This window comes from Pezoporus flaviventris, unplaced genomic scaffold (genome assembly GCF_033815535.1).
Source record: "Pezoporus flaviventris isolate CSIRO_AGI_PZ_B2104156 unplaced genomic scaffold, CSIRO_AGI_Pfla_v1 ptg000013l, whole genome shotgun sequence".
Taxonomy (NCBI): domain Eukaryota; kingdom Metazoa; phylum Chordata; class Aves; order Psittaciformes; family Psittacidae; genus Pezoporus; species Pezoporus flaviventris.
The window spans coordinates 18,773,625-18,800,531 of NW_026892561.1; the positions used below are offsets into that span (position 1 = coordinate 18,773,625).

Sequence of the window (26,907 nt, forward strand, 5' to 3'; positions counted from 1 at the left end):
TGGTTTATTTGCTTGCTTTTTTGATAGTGTTTTTTGTTGGGTTTTTTTTTTTTTGGTGTTTTGGTTTTGCTCTTTCTTTTTTCCCCTCCACTAGCTATTTTCAGTTTATTAAGGAAAAGGGATCATTATATATTGACAAAGTTTTTTTTTAGGCCAGGGCTATATTTGTGGAAGTAAATCGAATATTAGCTTTTACCAGAAAAAAAACAAACAACCCTTTTCTCAGTTGTTTGGGGCAAACATTTGCAGCTTTTTCAACTAAAGCAAAAGTAAAAACAAACCCCCAAACAGCCGCTGAATTCAGCGCAGACTGGAACATACTGAGGTTTGCGTAATGCTTAATGATAATAATTAAACTAAAATCCATGGACAACTGAAATATTTGAGAAATACAGAAAGCAAATATTTCTCATTTTAACACCGTTCATCAGATCGGTTCCACCCAATGTCACACCATGTCAGCACACACAAATTCTTATATTTGTGATGAATTACTTTGCCCAGCTCTGGCCTAAACAGAGAAAAGGCTGAACAAAAGAGGATTTACTCTTTTTCTGGATTTTCTTCATCCCTGTCCAGGCCCTGACAACCTAAATACTCATAACATTGGCATCTATTTTCACACAGATGTTCACGTGATTGATAGCCAGAAGTAAACATCACTCGTCTCCTGTTGTCTGATGCAAAAGAACAAGACTTGGTCCTAGCCCAAAGATTCAGATGAAAGTCTGATGTCACCAGGTTAAATGATTGATGGATGACAAACCCAGGCTGCTTTTTTAGTCTTGCACATGAATTCGAAAGTGAGTGCTAAGGGACCAGCTGAACAAGCTCCGAGAGTGTCTTCAGGCAGAAGGATGCACTGGTATTTTTCCCCTAGATGGTGTGCTCACCATGGAATCATAGAATAGTTAGGGTTGGAAAGGACCTTAAGATCTGTGTTAGTAAACAGAATCATCATCCTGCTCCAAAAAACAGGTTGAACCGGGAATGGGAGTGGTGCCTGCCAGGTGACACAGAGGTCGTGGGGCACAGGGAGCAGATACACCCATGGCAACTCAGGAGGAGCTAAAGCTTCCCCTTCCCAGGCTGTGACAGGTCAGCACAAGACCAGGATGAAGCAGGACATGGTCCAGCTCTGCAGCATCGCAGGTAAATTATTCTTCCCAGGCCTAGTTCATAATCTCTCTGGAAACATCTCTTCCTGCACATACACATCACCCAAGCCCAGCAAGGCCATGGGTTTGGCTGGAGCTTATCAGTTGCCTGCTGTTACATGAATGCAAAAAACCTGAAATAATTTTTCAACTCCTGATCTTAAAAAAAAAATTAAAAACTTATTCTACTTGGCCTATTAAAGGATTCCACTCCCCAGCTATCCTTCCCTTTTTTTTAGTACTGCTCTCTGCAGCAGTAGTTCTTCAGGGAAAGATGTGCTGCCACAGGGTGCTCAACAACCCTAAAAATCACCTTGAAAATTACACAGCAGCTCAACTGAGGGGCAAAACCAGTTCTGGAAGGCCAGTCTGGACTGCATCACAAAATGAGCACTGATAATATGTGTGAATGTGTCACTGCCTTGTGATAGGACATAAACTTACCATCTCCAGCATTTAAAGGCAAGTGGCCCAGCCAGTGCTGCATGGGCTTGGCATGCCACCTGGCTCTCTGTGCAGCATCCCTGTCCCTGCAACAGGCACATCATGCCACATCTCTGCCCCTCTGCACCGGCACAGGCTAAAACTGGAAGAAGGCAGGAGAGAGAGAGACAAGTAGTGAACCCAGCTGAGTTACATCTCTCCTTTTGAGCTTTAACCTCCAGGAGCTCTCTGACAGCTTAACTCTCCTGCAGCTCCATGCATGGGCAGGCTCTGCTGCCAGAGGGCTGGTTTCTTGGGGGTCACTTTTAGGCCTACAAAACCTCCATTTTAAGAGAGATTTGCATATAGCGGGAGCTTAAGAGGTTTTTTTATTTCCCTCCTTCACCTCTCCAGGGGAAGCAGCCATACAATGAACTGCACAAAGGAGCTTGGCATCAGCCTGTGGGCTGTGGATCTAGGAGCTGGCAATGAAAAAAGGCTTGAAGAATGCAGCTTGCACGTGTATTGCCCGCACAGGGAGGAGGCAAAGCCATGAGCAGACCTGCTGGCCTCTCTCCGATTTGGCTGGAGTGTGCAGCTCTGCTCAGGCCGAGAGAGGGCACTCGAGAGCTGAGGATCTTCTCAGAGCCTGAGCCGGGGCAGCCCCGCGGTTCAACACAAGGGATGGAAACAGCCTCCCCACACCACACATCCTTTGAGGTCTGCTTCATCCTCTGCCCCAGCAATCTAAGGACCACTCAAACACCTCCGGGAAGCAGTTTCAGGTCGTGGTGATCTCTACAGGAGAGCAGACCTGGCCTCTTCCCCCAGTTACAGCTTGAGCTGAATGAAGCCACTGTTTTTTCTATGTTAACACAGCTGACCCCTTAGAGCTGGTCAGAACGATAGAAAGAAGAACCAGCCATTTCCCTGGTCACAGCTTGTGCCTGCAGTGGGAAGCCTTATACCACACAGGTTCTTCCACAAAAGGGAGAGCAAAGTCCAGTTGTTTCTGCTCCAAGGGCCAGGAAGGGGCATCTGTGCTGGGGCAAACACCAGGTAAAGCCAACTGAGTCACTGTGACTGTTCGGCCAGAGGTATGGATGGACTAAAAACCCACTGCAGTGTCCTGCAAGACTGCTGTCAAAGACAGTCTTCCTCCAGCAGCTTGGCCAGTGGGAGGAAAACACAGGGAAATAAAGAGGTCCAAACACCTTTACACTTCAGGCCCATCTCTCACATGTGTTTTTTTGAATTCACAACCTCTGTAATTATGACGCTGAAACTTTCGCTGTGGGAAGATAGCTGCCATCTTGACATCTGCAAGTGAGTTGTGAGCAGAATAAATCCCTTCAGGTAATGTTAAAGGACAGTGTACTCCAGTCCTGCAGGACGTGCTGCAACAGCAGCCACAAACATTGGTTCTCCTTTCCAGAGGCAATATGCTTTGATTCCTCTTCCTGATTGTGTTTGGAAGATTTTGGGAGAAACAGTTGGCTGATGAAACACAATTCAATGAAACAAGAAGTTGAAATAACCCTAGGCAACTTCCAGAGGGCAAGAAATGAGCACAGATCAGATCCCTACAAGCAGCCCATATGTCCAAATGTGGCTGGCACCTACAGTGAAACTCACTGGCTGGCCCCAGCTCAAATCTGGTTATGGAGAGACTGTTGGGATGAAACTATATGGCTCTGCTCTTGGGTGCTAATAAAAGGGAGATCCTCAACCTCATAAATCCTTTAAACATTCCCTGGTGGTAATACAGACCTACTTTCTGTTAACGGGGCACATGAAACTGGAAAGCAGCAGAGGAAAAGCCCTTTTCAATGGCAAGGCTGAATGCAAGACCACAAAGAGCTGCTGCACATGCAGAGCTCAGCCTGCTCATGTACATAATACAGCAGAACCAGCTGGCCCAGTTATAAAGTGGCAAATTTACTTTAAATAAAGACAATAGGGAAAAAAATACAAATTGAGAGAGGTGGATTAGAAATGATTACAAGACTGGAAGCTGGTTGTGGTGGCTGGTGATGATTTTATTAGCAAAGTTTTAAGTGTATTAATTGGTTTAGTACCCTACCAAACCCTTCTATATATTGATTAGTGGGGGTTGGGTTCTCAAGACTAAGAGGGAACCTTTATCTCCTATACCACTGTTCCCACATTGACTGAGATTACTCAAAATGTGCTCTGAACATCAAGAAAACAACCATGCTGCTTAAACTCGGGGTGTAAAATGGCAAGCAGCATTTTAACAGTGTCTTGCTGCCTTTCACACTGCACTTGCATCACCCCTGTGAGCAGAAGAGGCTCAAGAGTTGTGCTTAAGAGATGCAAACTGGCCTAGCAAGAAAGGTCAGGAGAGGGGGCACAGAGGGGCCCTGGAGGGGAGAGCACTGAAAGCCACCTAGATTTGCCCCATCACACTCCCTTAGCACCTCACATGCAGATCCCCCTCCTCAAATTGTCTTTGCACTGAAAAGCATACAACAGCCTGTTTCTGCCTCCCTGGGCTCCTGCTCATATACTGGGTTTGAGCTGTAGAACATCAGACACACCGTAACTCACGTGAGACCTGAACTGCTACTGACTCTATCACTCAGCTGGAGCCAGACACACTTTTCAGCTCAGCCTCTCCTCCACCTAACTGCCTCTCCACAGCCTTGCTTATCTGCAGTGCAGGAGCTGGGTCCAGAGGAACATTACACAGGGCTGCAGCAGGGCAGGAAGGCCAAGAATTGATTCTGAAGCTTCCTCCCCATTTGTAGAAGGCAGCTCATGATGCAACCGTGCTGTTATCAGTGCTCCTCACTCTCATTTTCTCTGGATGGGTCAGAAGAACATTGCTCCCCTCCTCTCCTTGCCCCCTGCCTGCTAGCAAACAGCTTTGATGGGAGTTCCCAGTTGCTCCCTCCTGCTGACACCCCTCCATCATTCCTCTCTCCTTCCTCCCCTCACCTTGAGGCTGAAACCCTTGGTAGGGGAGAGGTGTGGAATGCTCGGATCACCTTCCTACACTAATTACAGCACATCTGGCAGGCAGGAACTGCTGCTGCCCAGGCGCCTGCCCCAGGTCAGAGACACCTAATGCCATTTTTGCACAGCCTCTGTCCATGGCTTACAGCAGCTGGAGACTCAAAGGATATCACCAAGAGCTGTCTTCTGATAACAAGCACAACAAATGGGGATCCAGAAAGGAGGGCAAGTAAATTCATTCCTCTTAAGTTACACACTTGACTATCTCAGTGTTCCAGCCTGAAAGCAGCATCTGGAGACAGGCATCGACAGATTTCTTTAGCCTGAAAGGTCTCAGGGAGCTTATGGGGGCTTTTGAGGTGCCATTGCACCTTCTGAGAAGGCCTCTAGCAAAGAGCAGACTGCTGGAGTAGGTTCAAATGGTCTGATATTGCACCGTGCTTTTTGCAGTTACTGACTTAGGTCAGGATGCACAAACTGAACAACTTCCATGTGTGGCTTAAGCTGCACTTTAGTATAAAACTTCACAAACCATGGAGGAGATCTGGGGGCCTCTGGGTAACTATATCCTCTTTTAGTATGGGCCAGGTCATCGGGCTCACTACCACAGGCACAATCCATTTGCAGCGCCAGAAAGAGCAGCTCTCCGTGTCCCGGGTAGTTTCCCTCCTTTCCGGCACGGACCACATGCTGCCCTTCAGCCCCAGGAGAACTAAAAGGGATGCACCAAAAAGCATAGCTTGCCCAGAAAGGGCAGGAAATAGGAACTGGGTAGAGCAAATGTTTTTGGTACAGGAGGAAACCAGCGGAGGGAGGACTTCGCTTGGGAGCGCGGGGTGTGCGCGGTGCAGGGGGCAGCGCGGGTGGCCGAGGTTCGGCAGGGACAGTCGCTGCATCCCGCCGCTCCCGGGAGACGGTGCGGGGCTACGAAGGAGCGGCGGAAAGCGGCGAGAGAAACTGGTGCTGGGACGGGCGCTGGGACGGGCAGCGGGCAGGGCGGTACGAGGCGCCAGACCCAGGCTGCCCGCCCCCCTGCCGGCCCCGGCCCCGGCCCCGGCCCCGCAAGCTCGCAGGCGGGACGCGGGACCCGGGACCGAGCCCCGGGGCGGCGGGGCCTCAGAAGCGCCCGGCCCCCTGCCCCCCTGCCGAGCGGCCGCGCCGCGGGTCGCCACCCGGCAGGCTGTAAAGTCATTAACTCCCTCAGCCATGCCGGCCCGCGCGCCGGCTGCTCCTGCCACCACCGCTGGTGGGCCGCCGCGCCGCCTCGCCGTCTCCTCCGCGGCGGCGGCGGCGGCAGCGGCAGCGGCAGCAGCAGCAGCAGCGCGGCATGGCCGCTTCTCCCCACCGCCTCCGCCTCCTCCTCCTTCTCAGCGCCGCCGCCGCCCCCTTCGGCGCTAAGGTAAGCGGCAGCGGGTGGGTCCGCGGCGGCGAAGCCTCCCTTCGCCCCCTCCTTTCTTCCTTCCCTCCCCTCAGGGAGCCGCGGTGGGCCCGGGGCCAGGAGGGGCGCTCCGAGCTGGCGGGGCCGGTCCTGGCCACCCCGGGCCTGCGCGGGGCAGGGAGCGGGCGGTCGCCTTACGGAATCGGCGGCCCCTCGCCCTTCGTCGTAGGTTTCTGGTTCCTGCAGGGGGTAGCCTGGACTTGGGGCTTCCCCCGCTGCCCTCCTTCAGCCTTGAAGTACTTGAGGAGGGGGTTTTGTTGTGTCTTCCCCCAAATTTACCCCAAGGACCAGACGCTTTGCCCGTTGCCCAGCGCGTGACTTTGTAAAAGGCCGACGGGGGATAACGATGCCTGAGGAAGCTTCCCAGCATCACCTGAAGGATCATGGGGAGCAGGGCCTTTCCCTGGTGGGGGGTTTGCTAGGGGCTGCCCCCCATGCTCATCTCTAGCAGAGGGCTGACTCCAATTTAGGGCTGAAAACAGACTTTGATCCCCCCTGGCCCTCCTGCCACCCCACGCATGGGTTCAGGCAGCAGCTTTCTCTCCTAAGTGGGGTGCATGTCCAGACATTGAAGCCCCATGCTCCCGTCATCTCTGCTCTCCTCCATAGAGGACTTTCTCAGCCTGGCCCTCCTGGCAGCACTTTTTTCCACAGCAACACCAGAACCCCTCCACCAGTCCCCTTCTCCCTGAGGCCCAGCCTGGGAGAGTTGCCCCTGTTACTGTGGCAGGGAGGCAGAAATCCCAGCTTTGCAGGGCACCGGCTGTGCTCCTGCCTTCACGGGTCACTGCGTGCATTCTGGCTCAGCGCTCCTGTTTCCCCAAGGGGAACCCGGCCAGATTTCTTTGCTGCTAAAGGGATTCTGCTCTGCAGAAGGGAAAAGAGGGTTTGGGGTTGTGTTTCCCACCCCCACAAGCCAGCCTCCATCATGGTGAAGCAATCTCACAGGAGCTATTTTAAATGCAGAGAAGACCAGACACCAGCTTTACTATGTATAATCCCGGTTTAAGGAGCAGCAGCATCTCCTGGTTTGGGGTTATCTTAATTTTACAGCTGAAGTGTCTCATTTTCACTGTTTTCACCTTCACACACATTCACTGCCCATTCTGTTTACCCCTTAGCTATAGGGCTATGTCAGAGAAAACTTCAGGCAGAGCAAGCTGGGTCAAGTTAAAAGATGTGAAGTCCTTCATTTAAGAGTGACCTGGATGGACTCCTCCATCAGCATGTGCACGCAAGCCTTGGCTGCTGGTGGTTCTTTCTGCCCCCAGCACCTGTGTTTGTACAGCACCTAAGCTGAGGGCATCTGGGCCTGGGAGAAAGGCTGCTGAGCTCTCCCCAGGACAAACACACACCAGTACTGTTCACAGGTCTGCTCTGAAGACTCCCTTACTCCAGGAGAATCCCACAGAGCACTCTGATCAAGGATTGCATAGTGCAAGTTGGCCTAGCAGATGTTCCTAGTATTGATTGGTATCTCCAGTGCAAGCCAGTGCACAAAACGGTCATTCAGGAATTAACCTACAGTTTCTCTTGCTGTCCTGTTTTCTTTATACAACATGATTTTACAGAAAGCATCATAGAAAACCTAAATCTATAGATAGGGTAAGCAAATTCCTATGTGGGGCTAATTGCATTCAGTGCCTCTGAAAAAACTGACAATGAGATGCCTGTCATACACGCCGCCTGTTATTCACTTCTTCCCCTTCACAGATTTCCATCCTTTTTACCAGCTTGCCCCAGAATAAGTGAGTTATCCCACTTGAAGAACCTAACTGACTTGGATCAAGTATTTTGTAATGATGTGCAGCATTTGCCTGTGAAATTTCTGTCACAACAGGGTTATGAACAGTACCTCATAGTTTTCCACTGGCTTCTGTTCACCAGTTTTCTAATTTGCTTCTCATCTGCACCTCATTATATGTCTAGATTTCTGTCACATACCTGCTGCAATATCACATCTTTAGCAAGCTACCATTTCCACCCAGATTAACGTTCTTCCTGATCCCCTAAAATTTATGCTGCATTGCTTATTTTACCTCAGGATACCTTCTCCTCATGGAAGACTCCTCAGATACCTTGTTTCAACTTTTCTAAAGAAAATCGGGTTTTGTGTCTGCTTCCAACACTGAATCTCTCATACAAACTATTTAGCCTAACCAAATAGGATAAAACTATGACAGGATGAGAAGCAGCTTTACACAAACACCAGTTCTTTTGTAAAACATTAAGGCATAGTTGCAAATGCTATTGTCGTTTTTTTCAGGGCTGTGGTAGAATCTTTCACCACAGCTTTAGTCAGAGAATGACATGGGGAACTCAAAGAAGAGGAGTTGAACATGGTCATTCATTTTCAGATAATAATCTGACATCCACTCCAGGCGTTAAGACATCTGAAGCCACTTAGTATTTCAGTAAGTAGTGTGTATGGTTTGCTGTAGAGAGAAGCCCTTCAGTAAAGGGATCATGGAAATTTTTGGTAGAGGACGTACAGTTAATAGCCTCAGAAAAAGTCTATGAAGAATTTATTTCATTTTCAGCTGCTGTTTCTAGTAGTCTTACAAGCTTAGACAGGGCTGAGCAGAACAGTTTATAACAGCTACTGTGCCCCTCAGGGGTGGGCCAGTGCTTAAGGCATGTCAGGCTGCAGCAGGAGAGCTTTCCCCCCCAAGCTCCTCTATTAAGGAAACTAGACAGGCATGTTTGTGGTCTCTCTTCCCAGACAGCATTTTTGCAGGACCCAGGCTCTAACGAATCTCAAGATTAGGCACAACAATAAGCAACACAGGAGACTGGGCCACCGACACAGTAATTGCAGTTTTTCCCAGGTTTCTGGGAAACCCAGCATAGCTTAGAGCTGATCCAGGGCGTGACAGGGAGTCAGTGGAGAATTTATTTTATCCCTTTCAGCTCTTCAGAAAGACCGCCTGGAAATCTGATAGGATGTCAGTCCAAGCCCACCCTTCAGTGCAGGACTGAAGCATTTTGTTTGTGTGAGCCTTTGTTTGGCAGGGGGGAGAGGGGAAGCAGCTTCTGGGGCTTCAGTTACACCGAAAAAGCTTTCAGTGATGCTGGCTGAGAGACTGACGTTTCTGCTATTGATACTGGCAAATCTGGAGACAGATATCTTGTCATCAGAAAGTTCTCTGTAGGCTGGGGTTCAAAGATGTGGTTCCCCCAACAAGGAGACAGGAGGGCAACTTTCAATTACTCAGTTGCATCGCCTCCCCTGTAGGTGCAGAAGCAGAGAAATAGCTTGGTTAACCTCAGAGAGGAAGAACTGCAGCTATATAATCACTGGTGCCAAGCCACAAATGCCTGAGGGGAAATCCTTGTGGAAAGCACCTGGGTGAACTGGAATATGGTCCCTCTTTTCTACAGATGTAAATTCTAGGCCTTATATTCCTCATTACCTAAGGAATCACACCTGATCCTCTTACCTCCTTTAGGCAGAGCCCTCACTCAAGGCCAGACAGAACCAGCCTTATAAAGACTGGACCTACTCACATTTCCTGCTCCATTGTTTCTAGCCTGCTCTGTTTCTGTTATTTGCAGAGTGCAAGTTAGAGCAGTTCCAGCATCTCCTACAACAAGGAGAATGCAGAACAGTTGTTTTTAAGCACCTTTGATTTATCCTACAAGGAGGAGGTGGGGGAGAGGAATTCACTTGGCCAGAAGGTAACTTGGGATTTGCTGAGGGGCTTGGGAAACTAAAGCTAGGAGCTAATCTAATCTGGAGTCTTTCCTACAGTCTTTAATTTACTATCTGAAAATTTGGAAAATGCAAGTATCATCACTAATGAAAAACAAGAACCATTTGTGTGTCACGGTTAGTGCAGATTTATTTCTGACAGTGTAATAAATTCAGCACAGATTGAAACTAGCTGTCCCAGCTCTAAGTACCTGGAGTTCCCCCTCTACGTCACCAGGCCTAGGACTCTGGTGTAGTCATGCTGCAAGTCTTACTGGTCAAGGGGACAGCTCAGCATTTTCCTTACTTACACAAGAAAATAAGCATTCCTAGGCAAAGATCGGCAAGGGAGCTTGGTCATGGAAAACCTGAGAGCCAAATCAATCTACTTTAAAAGTGATTGATTACTCCAGTGCAATGAGGAAGCAGGAACAGAATTTATGGATATAGGAAAACACATTTTATTTTTAAAAAAGGTTTTGCTTAGCATCCTTCAATAAATCTTCCTCTGGGCTCCTGTCATCCCTGAAAGTCCCAGTGTGGAGAGAAACGTATCTTGTTCTAACCATAAGAAAGAGGCACACAAAGGGAGAGATGCTGATCTTCCCCAAACATGCCAAGTCTCCTTGCACCAAGGCAAAACACCCGAGCAGTAACCCAGGAAAGAAGACTGCAACTTTCCCCCACTCCAGATACACAAAGTCTTTTTCATACCTAGGATAAGTTAGTAGAACAGCCCATCTAACTTCCCTTCTGTTTCCTTTCTGCCTTGTCTTGCCTATTTGGATTGTAAGATCTGTGGAGCAGGATTATCTTGCTGGTTAGAGTGTCAGATTTTTATTGCCACCTGGGGAAAAGCTGTGTAAATATTGCAGCTTTTAGTCCACATGCCTTCTCCCCAGGCTGTCCATGCATCTCATGCAGCTATTTAGTGAACTGGTAAGACACAAGCTTTGATTATTACCCCAGCAATGAGAGAATCTGTATTGTGCTGAGCTCTCTGGACAGACACCAGATAAATCATTGGCATTCTCCATCCCAACAATTGTGAAGAGCTCTTTCTCCACAGGCCTTGAGATGCTTATCACAGAGAAGCATAGAAGAGGTCAGGGAAAGATTCTAGCCAAAAATACCTTACAGTAAGAGACCTTTGTTTTTTTTTCATTTCTACGTGTGAAAGCAACATAGTCAGCATTTCCATGTACAGTCTGATAGTATACAGTCAGACAAAAATTCTCATAGGAAATGGGTTGAGATGATCATTTGGAAGAAGAGAAAAAGTTATTTGTGAAAATATGTCTGTTTCCTGTAAGCTTAATTTTTCTCTCGAGCAGCTCAGCTTCTGACCACAGCATTTGGTCCCTGTCAGGCAAGTCAACTCCAGCCAGAACATCTAAGTACAGCCAAAAGTTTTGCCGTATTATTGTTTTCAAAAATTAACTATTGTAATCACTAGAGAGTAAAGCATTGGGTATTATGGTGCTTTTCTGCAGAAGAAAAGGTTACTTTCAGCATGTTCTGGCTATCTCCAAGAAGCAGCACTATGCATATTTCAGCCACTCTAAGTTACAACTTAAAAACATTTGCATGAACCAGCTGCATCTCCTCTGCCCAGAGGGTGTTCTGTTGGCAGATGCTGTAAAAACAAGTTTTCATGCAGGAATTACACTGCAAGATGAAGAACACTTTAGCTGTATTACACTATGAAAGAGCATAAAGCCAAGAGACAGACAACCAAAACAGCATACAGAGCACATTTAGTGATGAGCAAACCCTGCTGAGTTTTCTTTCATGTCCATCGGTTAAGCTTTGCAGACTGGTTCTTTGCAAGAGGATTATTTGCCACTGCCACAGATAGTAGCACTGATACAACTTCCCTGAGCCTTTACTTCAACATAGCAGACTTCACACACACACATTATTTATTTTCTTCTACTAGTACTCAAACATTGTCAGTGTTTCAACTGGATAAATCCCTTCTAGTCACTGTTCTGTGTTAAATTCATTGCTGCATTTAACACTACTCACTGTATTTCAATGAACAGCAAATTAATTCCTGCACAGGCTAGTTTGCCAAAGTCCTTGGGAGTTTTCAAGCCATCAGACAGACACTAAACAGGAAAATATTCTAAGAAAGAAACCCAAACCTGAAGCTAAAGCACAGAATCTCTTACCTGCTGGGAACTGTGAAGACACAGCCAACAGCAACCTGCTGCAATGACCATACTGGGGCCAGGAGAGCTCAGTTTTGCCAAAATTAAAGGCTCAGCCCCAGCAAGGCATGCTGGGAGATGGAGTAATCCACCTCTGAGAAGAGTGGGATGCATATTGCAATTGCAATATCCATCTCCAGCAATTGGCAATTGCAATATCCATCTCCAGCAATTGCAGGAGACTCAGGTTATGAAGCACTGTTGAAAATGGCTTGTGAGGGCTGGAGGGAGAGGAGCTTGGATGTGAGCTGATTTAATCACAAAGAGTTTACCTGGTGAAATGAAGCTCCAGTGAGTGATAGATGTGTACCCCCAGCTTCCCTGCAGGCAGGCATCTGCATGGCCAAGCACTGCAGATCTTCCTCTTCTCTCCTGGCCTTGCATCAGACCTAGGCAGGCAGCATGATCTGCTGTTCTCTCTGACCCAGGCTGCAGCTGATGATACTGTCACACATAACCAGCCCAACAGCCCTTCTCTACAGCATGGCATAAGATCCCAGAGGCATTCTCCTTCCCATAACTCAGTCTTCGAGGGAAATTTGAATTTTGAGGTGCATGAGCCTGGTGTGGCCCCACAAGGACCTTGATCCTGCCATGGTTGTCCCAGTGCTGTCCATTGGTGACATGGTCCCTGATGGAGCTGCCTTTGGAAGGCCCTTCTCTGTTTCAGGGCTGGTGAGGAGCCAGGTTCTCCAGCTAACCATGCTCTATTTCTGTCAGGACAGTAGTGAGGCAGCAGATGGAGCTGGCTCCTGGGATGAAGAAGTCACCAAGTGGTGGGGAGAGTGGAGCTCCTGGTCCACCTGTTCCCGGTCCTGCGGAAGAGGCGTGATGTCCCGGGAGAGGCACTGCTTGCAACAGAGGTGTGTTGTGTCCCAGCCTGAGCCCTTGGCCAGGTCTGAAATGGCAGAGGGGAAATGGGGTGCCCCTCACCTATGTTTTAGGGCTGAACCTCCTGAGTTTGTAGGGTCAGCTGTTCTGTCTTCATCCCTGGTCTCTTGGAAAGGAAGGTGGCAGTGACCCGTGGGGTAGGTGATGAGCAGGCAGTGGTGGGGAGGGCTGGCAAGGGAGAAGCATGCTGCAATGGGGCAAGCCACAGGCCCCCTGAACACATCACCCACTCAGCCTGCTTCATCTGATAGGGAGCAAGGGGTTGGTCCCCTTTTGGAGTCTGTGGGAGATTTGACAAAGTTGTGAGCTGAAGAAAGCTAGCTCTATTCCACTTCCCCTTTCCTTCGCTTGCTGTGGTAGCTCTGACCAACCTAACCCTAATTTGTAGGCAGTTCCTGTGCTAAGGATGTGGATACATACTCCCAAACGCCTTATGGGGACTTGATTTACTCATGACAGCAGTTAGCTCAGCCACATCTCAGCAGTTTCCCCTCTTTATTCTCTGCAGAGCTTGCAAGTTTATTTCCTTCTGTGATATATCTGGCATCTCCATTTGTCCCCTATAGCCACATTTGTCCCCTACAGCTGCTACAGTCCTGGTATCAGTTGGACTGGGTCTGTGGGAGTGAGGAGTACTGGGGAACTTCAGCTGCCTGAACTCCTGCTGTATCTCCTGAGTCACCTTGCCGCCAAGCTCTCCTCTTCCTGCACACCTCACTAAGCTCCTACTCCAGGCTCCTGTGATGTAATGAGAGCCAGCATCCTGCAGCACAGCAAGCTCACAGGCGCTGCCCACCGCATACTCTGCCCCTTTCCCTTCTGCATGGATGCACTCCTGCGTGGAGGAAGCTCAAGCTAGGATCCTGCTCTCCTTCCTTCAGCAGAAAACTTATTTTATGTGGGCTCTTTGACAGCATGGTGAGGGTCCAGATGTGCTGCAGTACCTTCCGTCTGGATGTAGCCTCTATGCTACCTTGCCAATGTCTCTGCTATTGCTTTTCCCTGGCACACTATGGCCATGATGGGAGAAGAGTGAGAAACAAAGTGTGGGAAGAAGCCTGGGGCTGTCCCATACCCCCCACAGCCAGAGCAGCCTGTTTGCCCTTTGCCTGCTGACAGAAGAGACATTTTCATCTCCATTTGGCATCTGCTGTATCCTTGACACCACAAATGGGGAGGGGAGGACTTTGCTATGACATTTTACTCCAGGGATTGATTCAGATTCAAACAAACAAAAAAAAACCCTCACCATAAAAGCCAGTCAAAAGGTTTCTTCAGCTTTAAGGAGACTGGCTTAAGTCTGAGCCAGGTATGCCCACAAAATGATTTCTGAGGCTGCAGGAAGCCTCTGCTTCAGCTGGAAAGGATGGCAGTTTTCAAGCTGGTTGGTGTAAATTTAGGCTTTGCTTACATCATGTAAAACATTGTTCTAGAGGAACAGCTGCAGAGCCTCCAGCTAGTCCAGCCTGAGTATGCCTACAGAGTTCTTCATTACACAGTGCACCCTAAGTTCCCAATACTGTTAACACATTGCCTGCTACTTCTGCTCACACACACTGTTGCCTTAATCTGTGGTCTCGGCCATTCTCCATACATCTTCCCAGCTTTCAAGAATTTTTTTGCCTTTGCATCAATCTAGGACTCCAGTGTCCCATGGATAGCCCTTGCTGGCCAGAGCTGAAGTGTTGAGAAATTCCCATGGTTTTGGTCCATTATCTGCTAATCTTTTAACTGGGCCAGTCCCCATGAGAGGTTCCATCTCTGCCTTCTGCAAAGTGAATCCTGAGATCAGCTTCCCTGGTCACTGCACTTCCATGGGAGTGTTGTCGTTTCATCACATCAACCCTTTTGGAGCTCAGAGGTCAAGAGACACAGAGGTGGTGGTACTGGAGTTGCTCCCTGTCTGCTCAGCCTGTCCCAAAATGAGATTAATCTAAAATCTCAGTTCACCTAGAAGCACAGAAAACAGAGATGTTGGCTAGTCTAGATCCAGAAAGCTTTCCTGTGATAAAAATACTTGCCTTGCTTCTCCCACTTAAGTCAGGCCTAACTTCTCTGTCATCTTTACTACCTCAGTACTTCACAGACCTCCAGCTCATTTTCTTTCTGGTTTGCAGGCTACAGATACCCCAGGCAACAAACAGTACCATATGTGTTGGTCAAGCCAAGCACTACCAACTGTGTCAGCAGCAGGTAAGAACAACTTCCAGTACTAACTGGTCCTCACTGGGGAATGTGAAATTCGGAGAGCTGCAAGAGTAGCAGCACTCAGAGTGCAGACAGGGGGTGTGATCGACTCCTGGGGTGGGTGACAGTGTGCCTTTGAAGATACAAGAGATGGGCTCTACTCTCTGGGGCTGAGAGGTGGGGGAATAGGATATAAAAATGTATTTGTTGTGGGGTGGGGAGGTGGATAAAGTTTTTCCAGTATGTTTTTTCTTTGCTGGAAGTAAGTTTTGCAGGACTGTTAAATACAGCTGTCTGAAGGGCCCTTGGCAACAGAGGCCTGGCCTTTCTGCTTGTATTACAGCATCTCAGAGTCTATCACTGATTCCTTCCAGGGTGGACAGGGCATTTTCATCCTCCAGGGATGCAGAAGGGATATGCAGCTGTCACAACCATGGCTGTGACATAGGGAGCTTTTGATCACATTTATTCCCTCCATAGCCCTGCCCAGCCAACACAGCAAGCTTCAAACAGCAGCAGTGCTCCAGTTTCAATGCCAAAGCCTTTGGGAAGCGTTACTACCACTGGATGCCTCTCTATCCAGGTGGGTTTTCACAGCTTCACTCAAAGGATCAGGGAGAGAAAAAACCCACAGGATTTTCTGACACAGGAGAAGGGGAAGGTCCCAGGGGAAAAGGGATGGATGCTCCTGGCTGGTCTGGAAGTGCTTCCCTATGCTCCCTGCTTTGGAGAAATCGTTCCCTGTCTTTTCACAGAACTGCTCCACCCAGCCAGGCCTCCTTTCTCACCACATTGCTCCTGTTTTGGATCCTACATCAGCAAGCACTGGTGGGCAGACAGGACACAGGCTTCTCTGAGTTGTCTTGGCTAACCAGCAGTCATCTTGGCAGAGTGGGTGTTCACGCTCTTTGTGCCTTCTACAATTTTGGCTGCCTCTGTCACCCAGCATGCTTTATGTGGGGTTGGTGGTGGGTTGTTCTGAACAGGATGCCCATGGATTTCCTGTACAGGCAAGACAGATTGCTTCACATGGGTTGCTAGTTGTGCCTTGAGGCCCGGATTGAGCTCACCACAGATATTACCCGCTTTCTGGACCCACCTGTTTTTCCATTAGCTGCCAAGGGGACATAGCTGAACCTCTAGCTTCGCTTTCTGAGCTGAATGGGGTGGACCTGCCCACAGCCCCACATAGTCAGTATCCCTCTTACAGGTCTTGCTTGCTCTTTTGTATTTATGTGTGGCCTGGGATCTGCTAATGCAGAGTCCCATGTTTGGTACAGGGCATTGCAAAGGGGAGAGGGTATGGCAGTGAAAAGGGCTTGCCAGCGAGAACTGTTTCTGCTAGGCGTGGTTCCCAGCTGCAGCCCCATACCATGCCCACTTTGGTACTACAAAATCTGTAGCCTTGGGGTCTCATCTCAAGCAGCAAGAATATCCAAGCTGACATCAGCATGAGTAAGAGGAAAGTCCCCTTTCTCACTGCCAATCTCTGAGTACCTTGATCTGCCTGGTGACTTTCTGCCTCTGTCCCTTCAGATGACTACACCAGTATCTCCAGTAAGCCATGTGACCTCCAGTGCACTACCCAAAGTGGAGAGAGGCAGCTGATGGTCCAAGCACAGGATGGTACCTCCTGCAAGGACAGGACCTATCAAGGGGTCTGCATCAATGGGAAATGTGAGGTGAGGCTCTGGGAGGAATTAGTATAGAAATCAGGAGCGTGTAAGTGCATGCCTGGCTGAATTACTGCTGCTGTGGGATTCATTCATTACTCTATTCCAAGCTAACCAGTATCACCGAGTCTCAGAGCCTCACCAAAAGAGCATGGTAGCATTTTCTTGAAAAGACCCTGACCTGTGGAGATATACTGGCCCAGGGAAACCCTCTCTTGTTCTGTTCCTTGCAGCCAGTTGGGTGCGATGGGAGCCTGTACTCACCCCGGACGATGGACAGATGCAGGGTGTGTGGAGGGGACGGCAGCACTTGCCACCGTGTCTCGGGCAGCTTCCGAAAGGCAGTCTCACAGATAGGTACTCCCTGCTACCACAGTCTGGAGACTTCACCTGTTACTTCTTACACCAGCGGGCATGAAGGGTGACTGGCTTGGATGCGGGTAGGAGTTTCCCAGCTGCTTGATGGAAAGACCCGAAGAGTACCATGCCTGCTTAAATGCCTGTAATTTGTCCTTTTCACTTATTCACCAGAGGAGATGGGTTTTGATGTGCTGTATATTAGGCTGGTAAGGTTTCCCTTCACCTCTTTACAACAGGAAGCAGCTGGGGATCTATTTGTTCCTATTGATTTTGGCATCTTGTCTACCTCAGATAATGTGAAGAGATCAACAAATCTTTTTATATTTGTGCTATGTATTCATTTGAAACTTAAGCTCCTATGGTGAGGGTCACAGTGTTTCAGCCTTCAATTAGACTCCTGCTTTACCCAGTCTTATGGCTGGCACAGCTGAAGAGAAGTCCCCGTGAAACTGGGCTGAGATTCATCCCTTGCAACTTCGTGGCCCATTCTTTCACACACAGAAGGAAAAGACTGTGGTATACTCAGTAGTAGTTAATTAACTGGTGTTTGAGAGTGTTTTGGAACATTTCACACTGTTGATATTTCACTAGTCTGCATCACTCCCTACAGACACCAGACTAGGAAAGCACTCAGGCCCCTTTCCAGAGCAGGGGTAATGGTGCTAACCTCTCCAGCAGTACATGTATGGATTTGGCTTCCAGTTCCAGTCCTCATAAAATCTTACAGAATGGACAAGACCTGCATTTCTAGCAGGAAAGACAAGCTGCCAAACCCACAACTTTTAAGAGCCTTCTTATTTCCTCTCCCTTTAAAGGTCAATTTTTATGCTGCTCCTGAGACAAATCCTGTTGAGCCAGTTGCTGAAGGGCCCTGTGTTTTTTTCCATCCTCTGTTTAGCATCAGTCCTGATCACTAGTAAGCTTTTTCTCTGCTCTTGCCAGAAAGACTGCAACAGCACGTTCAACCACACATTAAAGCCAGGCTATTATACTTGTGCAACTCCTTCTTCACTCCAGACCCAGCAGTGCTCAGACTGAGCCTTAATGATCTGTAGTAGTGATTTGTAATGCAAATAAGAGTCCTGCCCCTGAAGGGCAGCATTGCCCTCCTACATACACACTTGTCCTACAAGCTGCTTTTCCTGCCCAGACCTTTTTATTTTGTCCTAGAGGTTTCCTCACACTCTGTTCTGTTCATCAGGTTATGTGTTCATCACCAACATTCCAGCTGGTGCTACAGATATCCTTATCATTGAGCGCAGGAAAACAGAAAACATCCTAGGTAAGCAGAGGAACCAGATGGATGTGGAGATCCCAGTTCAGCTGCCTGGGAGGTGGGAAGAAGGCTCTGTGCGCTCCCATCAATCCTGTGAGAGAGCTATCTGTGAGCATTTCCTCCAGGGTAGCATAGGGGCACTTCATCTATCCATAAATCAAAGTTATATCTCCAGCAACCAGTGGCAAGAGGGACATTTGGAAACAGCTCACTATGGACTGTCCCTGTTGTGAAGACATTTGTGCTCTTGGAGAGGGAAATGAAAGCACCAGGCACTGAGCACTGCTGACCTAATGTGGAAGATGAATGCTGGAAGGCCTATAGTTCTTTTTCTATTGGGTTTTTCTTGCTCTTGAGCTGTTTGCTCTTCTCAGTTACCAGTGCAGCCCCAGTGTTCTGCACAGAGTTATCACATTTACCCATTTTCTCTCTCTTTGAAGCACTTGCAGATGAATCTGGACATTTCTTCTTCAATGGTAACTCTGCCATTGACAACCCTCAGAACTTCAGGGTAGCTGGCACAGTCTTCAAGTACCGGCGGCCCTTGAGCCTGAACTCAGATGGACTGGAGTATATCATAGCTCACGGACCCACTAACCAGTCTCTGAATGCCATGGTATGTAAAGAAGTAGTTTTAAGCTTTCCTGTCTTGCCTATACTAAAATTGTCAGCCTCCCTCAGACAAGGGGAATATTAACCTGGTTCCCAAGCCAACCTGGTAGGTGGCTGAGGAAGCCATATATTGGTTTGGTTGTGTGTACTTCTCTTGGATTTATGAGGATGCTGTCTTCTTTTATCATCCATCACAAGATGGCTGTGGCTAGGGGAGTTCTCTGGGAAATACATGCCCTTAAGATAAAGAGAGTTTTGTTTTCTTGCTCCGTTTCCTCCAGTACTACAACTTCAATGGGAAAATGCCACACATAACTTATGACTACACTGTACCACGGATACTGCCTCTCCAAACTGCAGCCCCTGATATAGACAGACCTCTCTACTACCACCTACCAGAGACCAGCCAGAACTATCCCATTCCAGCTAACTCCAGAGCTGCCCAGGACTTCAACACCACATGGCTCACTCTGTCGCCAGATGATACCAGTGAACAGCTTCCTCTAAGAGAAGGGCATGAAGATTTAGGCTTGGGTCACCCACACTTCTTCCAGACCAACTCCACCAGTCAGGCTCAGGACTGGGGCTGGAAGCAAGGTGAAGAGAAGGACTATGACTTCCAGATAAGACAAATATATCCCACAAACACAGCAGGAGAGGATGAGGAAGCAGCAGCAGTTGGTGGAGAAAGAGAGTTGGGTTGCTTGCTTTGTCGCTCCTTCTCTCCCAATTTATTCATTGGAAGAGGACATACCACACTGGTCTTCTTGAAATCTAAGGTGGCTTTACCATCAGGGTGGACAGGAGGGAATGACACTTGGTAGTGGGGTGGAGATTGTCAGGGAGCAGCAAGGGCTAGTAACTGTTAGGGAAGGGGAGCTGGGAGAGAGTAACTGCAGCAGATATCAGTCAATGCCCTCTTAGGCAGAGCAGTTCCAAAGCACCTGAGCTTGGCAGGCAGGGCAGGGACAGAAGCAGTCCAGAGATCATCAGGTAAAAACAAGGGGAGAAGTCCAATCTGAGGTCAGTCTGGGGAAGCCAAACAACAGTTTAGGAAGAAAGAACACCAGAAATGAAGGCCCAGGCCTGCACTTAATTGGAGCTCCCGAGCAATGGGCAGAGTGTATATGAAGCTGCTCAGGGCAGTTAAGGCCTGTTGGTGCTCCCTGGTGGCAAAAAAACCCCAAACAAAACCAGTGATTTTGAGGCCAAATAAGTTCTTTTGTCTTGTTAAATACCACATGCTGAAGTATATGCCATTCAATATAGTTCAAGCATGCCTGTATTTTTTTCCAGCTCTTAGGTTTAATCAGATTTCCATCAGCACAACTGTACCCTACAGCATGAGGAGATCCGAGCTCCCAGAGAACAGCCACATAGCATCCTCCACCCTTCATCTCTTCAGGCGCCTGTGTCACCGAGACACATACAACACTGCCTTCTGTAGGGAGTTGCAGCACCTGGCCAGGCTGGCCTCAAGAAACTCCACAGCAGGACTATGGACCGAGACAGCTGCTCGGTGGCCACAGGGCCTCCACAAAGTGCCGGCCCGTAAGAACTCACTGGAAGACTTGAAGGTGGATGCATTTGCTGGGAGTCAGGGGGAAGCAGCCAACTCCAGCATGATGGCACCTGTGGAGAGCCCTCTGCTGGGTGCCAGCCCAACCATGGACATCAGCCAAGCAGAGCCTTTGCAAGCTCCTGGCACTGAAAGGTGGCACTTGATTTCATGGGCAAAACAAATGCATGGTTAGCTAGGGAGGGAAGAACAAGTCAGTCCTCTGGTAGTCCCACTGCTGTCCTTGATGTCCCCATTCACCAGTGTCTGCCTGTGGCAGCTGTTGTAGATGCTTGACCAATGGTATGTCCTTCAAAGACTGATTGTTACAATTGGCCTGACACACAGCTCCCAGAATGTATTTCAGGTCCCCTGCATCTAGGGGATCCATTTAAACACATGCTGAAGGACCTGTGAAGCCAACACTGATGTGGTTGTAAAGAAGGCTAGGAGTCTATAGCATGTCATGTGTTTACCACTACATCATGCCGCTTCTATTCCATTCCTCTGAGCACATAAGCTTGTTGAAGCTTCTGTAACATCAGTAAATATTTGGCAGGAGAATAAGGGCCAATTTTTAAACATTTCTGGCAAGCCACATGTGAATTCTTCTCACCAAATTATATACTAAGAAGGACCGTGCTTGAGCTCCCCTTTCCAACCTAGTATACCTCTCAAGGTGATAGTGTGAACTGAGGCTGAGGGCACCCGCTTGGTCAAAAGACCATAATATACGCAAGACTCATAATGAGTGTTGCCTCCTCTCAACAGTGATGACACACTGCCTTGCTTGTTGAATTCAGGAGGTGGATCAAGGCTTTACATTCTGTTCATCAGTGGTCCATCTTGACCAAGGTGGGGGAGGTGGAGAGCAGAAACGCTAGGGTTTTTCCCATCTTCAGAGACACTGACGAGGAATTTCAATATATTATGTTTGTGGCAATTCCTCATTTTTAGCTCATATTGCCTCCTTTTTCCACAGCAATGAGTTTGATGTGAGCCCTGTGGGCCATGATGACATAAGCTTGGCTGACATGTATCGGTGGAAAGTCTCAGCTTATGCCCCCTGCAGCTCCACATGCACTTCAGGTAGGTTTGGCTTCACGTGACTGATCATGTGAAGTCCTTTTTGGCGTTGATGGGGTGAATACTGGTATTTTTTAAAATGGCAGGTAGCATTTCAGATGCAGTGAGCACTCCAGTAACTTAATCATGGTGAGTGGAGGCTTTTAATCCAATGGAGTGTGACCAAGGGAGTGTCTTGATTGCCCAGCAGGTATCAGTGCCTCTTATGCGATGTGTGTCCGGTATGATGGAGTGGAAGTGGATGAAACATATTGTGATGCCCTAACCCGACCAGAACCTACTCATGAATTTTGCACAGGGAGAGATTGCCAGCCTAGGTGAGTGGAAATGACATCAGCTATCCACAGGGACAAGATGTCTTTCTAAGGATCATTTTTTGCTCAATGTATACAGCCATTTCTGGGCTGAAAGATATGCTTAAACTTGAAAGTATCCTCTTTAAGCAAAAAGAGGGAAGAAATCTGCTGTCTAAATTGCCTGCAGTTAGACCAGCATTGCCTTAACACAAACATGTATGTGATGAGCAGATTCATAGCAGCAGCTACTGGGTGATGGGGTTCCAGTTATGCAGGCATTCCCCAGCCACCCCATGCCCCTTGTCTCCCTTACCTGGGTTTTCCTTTGTGCCTTCTCCTTGGGACTGCCCGTGGAGGTGGGAGACCAGCCGGTGGAGTGAGTGCTCCAGAACCTGTGGTGAGGGCTATCAGTACCGCACTGTGCGCTGCTGGAAGATGTTGGCTCCAGGCTTCGACAGCTCTGTTTATGATGACCTCTGTGAGTCAGCTGGGCTGGCCAGGCCCATGGAGAGGAAAGCCTGCCAGAACAAGGCCTGTGGGCCCCAGTGGGAGCTCTCTGAGTGGTCTGAGGTAGGTAAGCAGCAGGAGAGCTTTGCTTCCAGAGGTAAGCAACCAGGGCTGGGCTGGGGCCTGGAGGAAGGTGGCTGGTAGATGTTGGGTGCTAAAGAAGCCCTTGGCTACCTGCATCCTGGGGAAGCAAGGACTGCCTTTATGCATGGCTATTCTGTTCTGGCACTGCTCAGCAGACAAAATCCATTGCAAAACGTTTTTTTCTAAGGTCACTTCTCAAGCAGGATGTGGACCCAATTAAAGCCCTGCAAGCAAGAGGCTTTACCTCCCTCTTCCAGAGGATATAAACAATTCTATGATTCTAAGAGCAAATAGGGAAATGGTAGCAAGGAGACACAGAGAAGCTAAAATTCAATCAAAATTCTTTTGATTAACTTTCCACAGTCTGCTTGGTACTGGGCCAGTGAACTAGTGACTTTGAACAGCACTCCAGGTATCAGCATCTTGGAGCGTTGGAACTCTATGACCCAAATTAAATAAGCAGTAGAGATAGAGACGGACCCACCTTTTCCTGTCTTTGCTGGTGCTCTTCCCCTCTCACCTAATGCTGCAGAAGGAAATGGGAGGAGGCATAGCTGCCTCCCTCACCTTTGCTCATTCTTCTTGGTCTCAGCCCCAGGGCTGACTGTGTATGGCCGTTGCAGTGTTCAGCCCGGTGTGGCACTCAGGGGATGATGAAGCGGGAGGTGCGCTGCTCGGTGGAAGCGCCCCTCTGTGATGAGTCCCAGAAGCCCAGCAGCGAGAAGGCTTGCACAGGCCCACCCTGCGACCGCCACTGGACTGCGTCAGATTGGGGCCCGGTGAGTGCTGAGGGTCTGCTTCTGCTTGTACCTGATGCTGGGGATACAGGACTGGCAGGAGGCAGCAGGCAGGCTGTCATGCTACTGCTCTCTTTTGGCTTTCTTCTGGAAGAGGCTAATCTAAAGAAACTAGAGTATTTTTGCCTCTTCATGCTGTAAATTTTGGTTAGCTGTGAGGTGAGTTACATTCCATTACCTGGGAAGCTCATGGCACCAGGAAAATGAAAGCCCCTGACCAGATGTACCTCTAAAGACCCTTGGGATCCAGTGCCACAGTCCCAGTGGCAGGGCCAGGCTCTGGACTCAGGTCTCCTGGCACCACCAACCCTGACCCCTCCACCTTCCTGCTTTCTGATGCGTCTAAATGCCCTTTATTCCTCCAAGTGCTCAGGTTCGTGTGGTGAGGGACGCATGAGCCGCTTCATTGCGTGTCGCAACCTAGAGGGCAAGGTCATCTCCGACTCACAGTGTGACCCAGTCACGAAGCCCCTGGCTGTCCATCCGTGTGGAGACAAGAACTGCCCTGCACATTGGGTGGAGCAGGAATGGGACCAGGTAAAGCCAAGCACAGCCCTGTGTCCTCAGCCCTCCTTTCCACCCTATATCCCATAGGAGACAGTAGGAGCCTGGCTGCCTTGGAATAAGGTTGTATGGTGTGACCTCTAGCCTTGTGGCTGTACCCTTCTCCTAGTTCCTTTTAGAAAGGATGAAGGAGTAATGAATACCCCAGCTTGTCCCCTGCCTCCAATACCCTATAGTCTGCCACAGTCTGTGCCATTTGCTGTCTTCCTAGGGCCCTCCATTGGAGGGCAGCAGTGACCTACAGAAACTACACTCTTCCACTTCTGGCTCATAGCTGGGTTTCTGTAGACACCTCAGCAGAGCAATTTGTCCAGAACCTGCACTCACCCATCTCAAGAGTTTGGTCCTACATGCTAAAGAGAAAGCCTCAACAAACACAGCTTCATCTCTGATAAATAATATCTGAAGATAAACCTGAACTATAGTCCACATCTCTGTCCTGGAAGTCGTGTCCAGGCCATTGACTGTGTACTTGCCTCAGAACTTTTACTCAGTCTAGTAAAAATAGTCCAGGGGCCCTGTTCTAACAATCAGTCAATTGGTCTCTGTCGATCTTCATTCTTCCCTTCTGTTGCTTAAGGCCCTGAGGCTTTAGGCTTCCTGATACAAGCTGATCCAAATCCCAGCTTACCTAGAAGAGCACATTGAGTCCATTTTGGGATTTGTCTTTAAAGTCCTGAGCAAAACACGGATTCACAGAGTACTAAGAAAAAAGATTTCTAGGGAACCAGAGAAGCAATCAAGTCTTGTCTCTGTTCTCATTTTACTATCATTTATAGCTGTTGACTACATTCATCTGAGTCTCCCTCCAGCACTGGTAATGATCACAAACTAGTTAAACCTGGGGATCCGTGGCAGTTCTGTAACCCTCTTCAGCTCTGGCCTGTAGTGTGGGTCACAGACAATACTTCAGTGCAGTTTTTCAGCTGTAGCAGGTTATTAAACTCTCTTGAATCCGAATTCCCTACCTTTGTATGTGCCAGGTTCTTTGCCTTTGCTGTGTTCTCCCTCTCAGCTGCTAAGCTCTGAGTTCACAGGATGACTAAGGGCAGATACAGGCTAGTTATGCTGGCCCTGCTGTGGTGAAGAAGGGACAAAGCAGTGAAATCTGAAACTGGCAATTGTCTCCATGGGCATCAGGAAGCAGAGCTAAGATAGAATGAGCTGCTTCTCTTGGTGGTGTCCCGAGAGGGTGAGTCCTCCCAGCTAGGCACATGTAGCTTTGGGCTCAGTAGTACCTGTCCATGCAACTTACCTGCACTGTACCAGTTTAGTCCCCTGGGTCCCACACAAAGCTTGTCAGTACTCCGAAATATAGGTTGCTACATGAATAGGCTACGTGTTTTTTGAGAACATAGATATACATAAAATAAGACAGAAACAGCATCTTGTAGTCTTACCTTGGCTACTCCAGATCCCTTCTAGCTGCTCTCAAGGCTAGCAGAGGTGAATTCGCATCCCCAGCACTGGCTAAACACTAATTACCACTAATTAGGAAGTCCCCGCTCCCTAAGAAACTCAGCTCTTTTGCAGACACCCATTGCTGCTGTGACCTAGGCAGTGCTAGCTCCATTAGACTGGTATTAGCAGAGACATTATGCACCTTGCTTCTGAGCAGGATACCATACTACTTGAAGCTCTACAGCTGACAAGCATCATTTGTTACCTGGCTTTTATGTTCTTCTCTTTCCCAGTGTGATGCCAGCTGTGGGCGAGGGGTGAAGACCCGGGTTGTCTTGTGTGCAGGCCTGGAGAATGGAGTGTACAGGGAGTACCCTGAGAAGCACTGTGAAGCTTCTCAGAAACCTGAGGAACAAGCTACCTGTTTCAGGAGGCCTTGTGCAACGTGGTTCACTACCTCATGGTCTCAGGTAGGGTTCAGGGTTGTGGGGAAGGGGGAGAGGAGGCCTCATAATCCTGGTTGGTGGAGCGCAACCTGCATTGAGGTTTTCTAGCAGGCTGTTCTGCTGATGGCTCTGTCAGGTCTGGGTGGGACCATAAGCTCTGCTCTTCTGCAGACCAGGCAGCAGGTGAAGGGACTGGCACACACAAGCTGGGGAAAACCTTCTAGCATGTGGATTATTGCCTCAAGCAAGAGCATGCACCATACTGCAGACATACAGGATACAGCCAGCATCCAGTGTTCTGGCTTTCCCTTGATTTAACTAGTGAGCCTTTATGGAATGGAGGACGGGAAACTGGGCCTGGCTTACAGCAGCCATTTTTCTTCTACTGCAGTCCATTGACAGTCCAAGAAAAAAACATTGCAAGTTGCACTAAAGAGGTGAAAGCAAACACCTTCCTTGCTCTGTCCTGACCCCAGCTCTGGGAGGCTCTGCTCCAGCAACAAAAAAGAATAAGTTTGCGATCAGTGTGAAATTTACCCAAACCTCCTCAAAACAGTATCCAAAGCAGGGACTGGGAGGCCTCACTGGAAGAACAAACTTGGAAACTAAAGAAAAATAAAAGGATGTCTCTCATGATTCCTTTATCCTCTTGATGCTGACAGTGTAGCAAGACATGTGGTGCTGGTGTGCAACTGCGTGAGGTAAAGTGTTACCAAGGGGAAGCACTGGCTCAGGGCTGTGACCCTACTTCCAAACCAGAAGCCAGGCAGACATGCCAGCTCCAGCCATGCCCCACAGAGGCACCAGGTAAGTGTGGGAGAGTAGGGAGGGAGTGGAGCCCTTGGGAGCCCTTTGCTCTGTCCAGCTGTTTTCTGGGGAAGCACATCTCCTTTTTAACTCCTTCTGTGGACCCTTCTGTTCCCCAGAAGAGGACTGTGAAGATAAAGCGACAGCCAACTGTGTGCTGGTGCTGAAGGTAAAGCTGTGCTCTCACTGGTACTACAGGAAGGCTTGCTGCTGGTCATGTCGGCTCAAGTCACCCTGACTGCTGTCAGGTCATACTTCCCTTCCATGTTAAGGGGCAAGAGCTCTCTCGAGCCAGACTTTACCACTTGAAGCCACACCACTTGGCTTGGGTGTGGAGCCAGTCCCTGTAGACCAGCCTGCTCACTGAGGAAGAATTCCTAGGAGTTAGTCATCGCTGTTCCCTCTCCACCAAGAGGATTTTACACAAGATAACCCATCAGTTCCTCAAAAGCTACTGAGAA

General features: G+C 48.8%; 1 protein-coding gene and 1 long non-coding RNA gene across 9 annotated transcripts; both read left to right on the forward strand.

Moving 5' to 3' along the window:
- Positions 1–62: 62 nt before the first annotated feature.
- On the forward strand, positions 63–3,332 carry LOC133268186 (uncharacterized). Its single transcript, XR_009742976.1, has 2 exons — positions 63–1,152; positions 1,995–3,332. It is a non-coding gene; the product is annotated as an uncharacterized LOC133268186 (long non-coding RNA).
- A 2,428-nt stretch (positions 3,333–5,760) lies between these two features.
- On the forward strand, positions 5,761–26,907 carry LOC133268616 (ADAMTS-like protein 2). Of its 8 annotated transcripts, none has more exons than XR_009743117.1 (18): positions 5,761–5,958; positions 12,622–12,764; positions 14,910–14,985; positions 15,460–15,562; positions 16,516–16,661; positions 16,886–17,009; positions 18,214–18,294; positions 18,729–18,904; positions 19,182–19,599; positions 20,197–20,614; positions 21,441–21,547; positions 21,732–21,861; positions 22,197–22,410; positions 23,055–23,210; positions 23,595–23,765; positions 25,487–25,663; positions 26,307–26,446; positions 26,566–26,695. XR_009743117.1 is itself a non-coding variant. In XM_061451989.1 (18 exons), the coding sequence occupies exons 1-18, from the start codon at positions 5,887–5,889 to the stop codon at positions 26,682–26,684; spliced, it is 2,976 nt and encodes a 991-aa protein (XP_061307973.1). In that variant the 5' UTR covers positions 5,762–5,886; the 3' UTR covers positions 26,685–26,907. The 8 variants fall into 8 exon arrangements, 7 of the variants coding, with proteins under 7 accessions (XP_061307977.1, XP_061307980.1, XP_061307973.1 ...); XM_061451989.1 differs by having other exon boundaries at positions 5,762–5,958; positions 26,302–26,446; positions 26,566–26,907; XM_061451991.1 differs by having other exon boundaries at positions 5,763–5,958; positions 21,735–21,861; positions 26,302–26,446; positions 26,566–26,907.

Excerpts from the sequence above, each read along its gene's own strand:
- LOC133268616 (XM_061451989.1), top strand. The coding sequence starts at position 5,887 with ATGGCCGCTTCTCCCCACCGCCTCCGCCTCCTCCTCCTTCTCAGCGCC. Across the intron at positions 21,862-22,196 it reads GGGAGAGATTGCCAGCCTAG|GTGGGAGACCAGCCGGTGGA; the intron begins GTGAGTGGAAAT and ends CTGCCCGTGGAG. Across the intron at positions 22,411-23,054 it reads AGCTCTCTGAGTGGTCTGAG|TGTTCAGCCCGGTGTGGCAC; the intron begins GTAGGTAAGCAG and ends TGGCCGTTGCAG.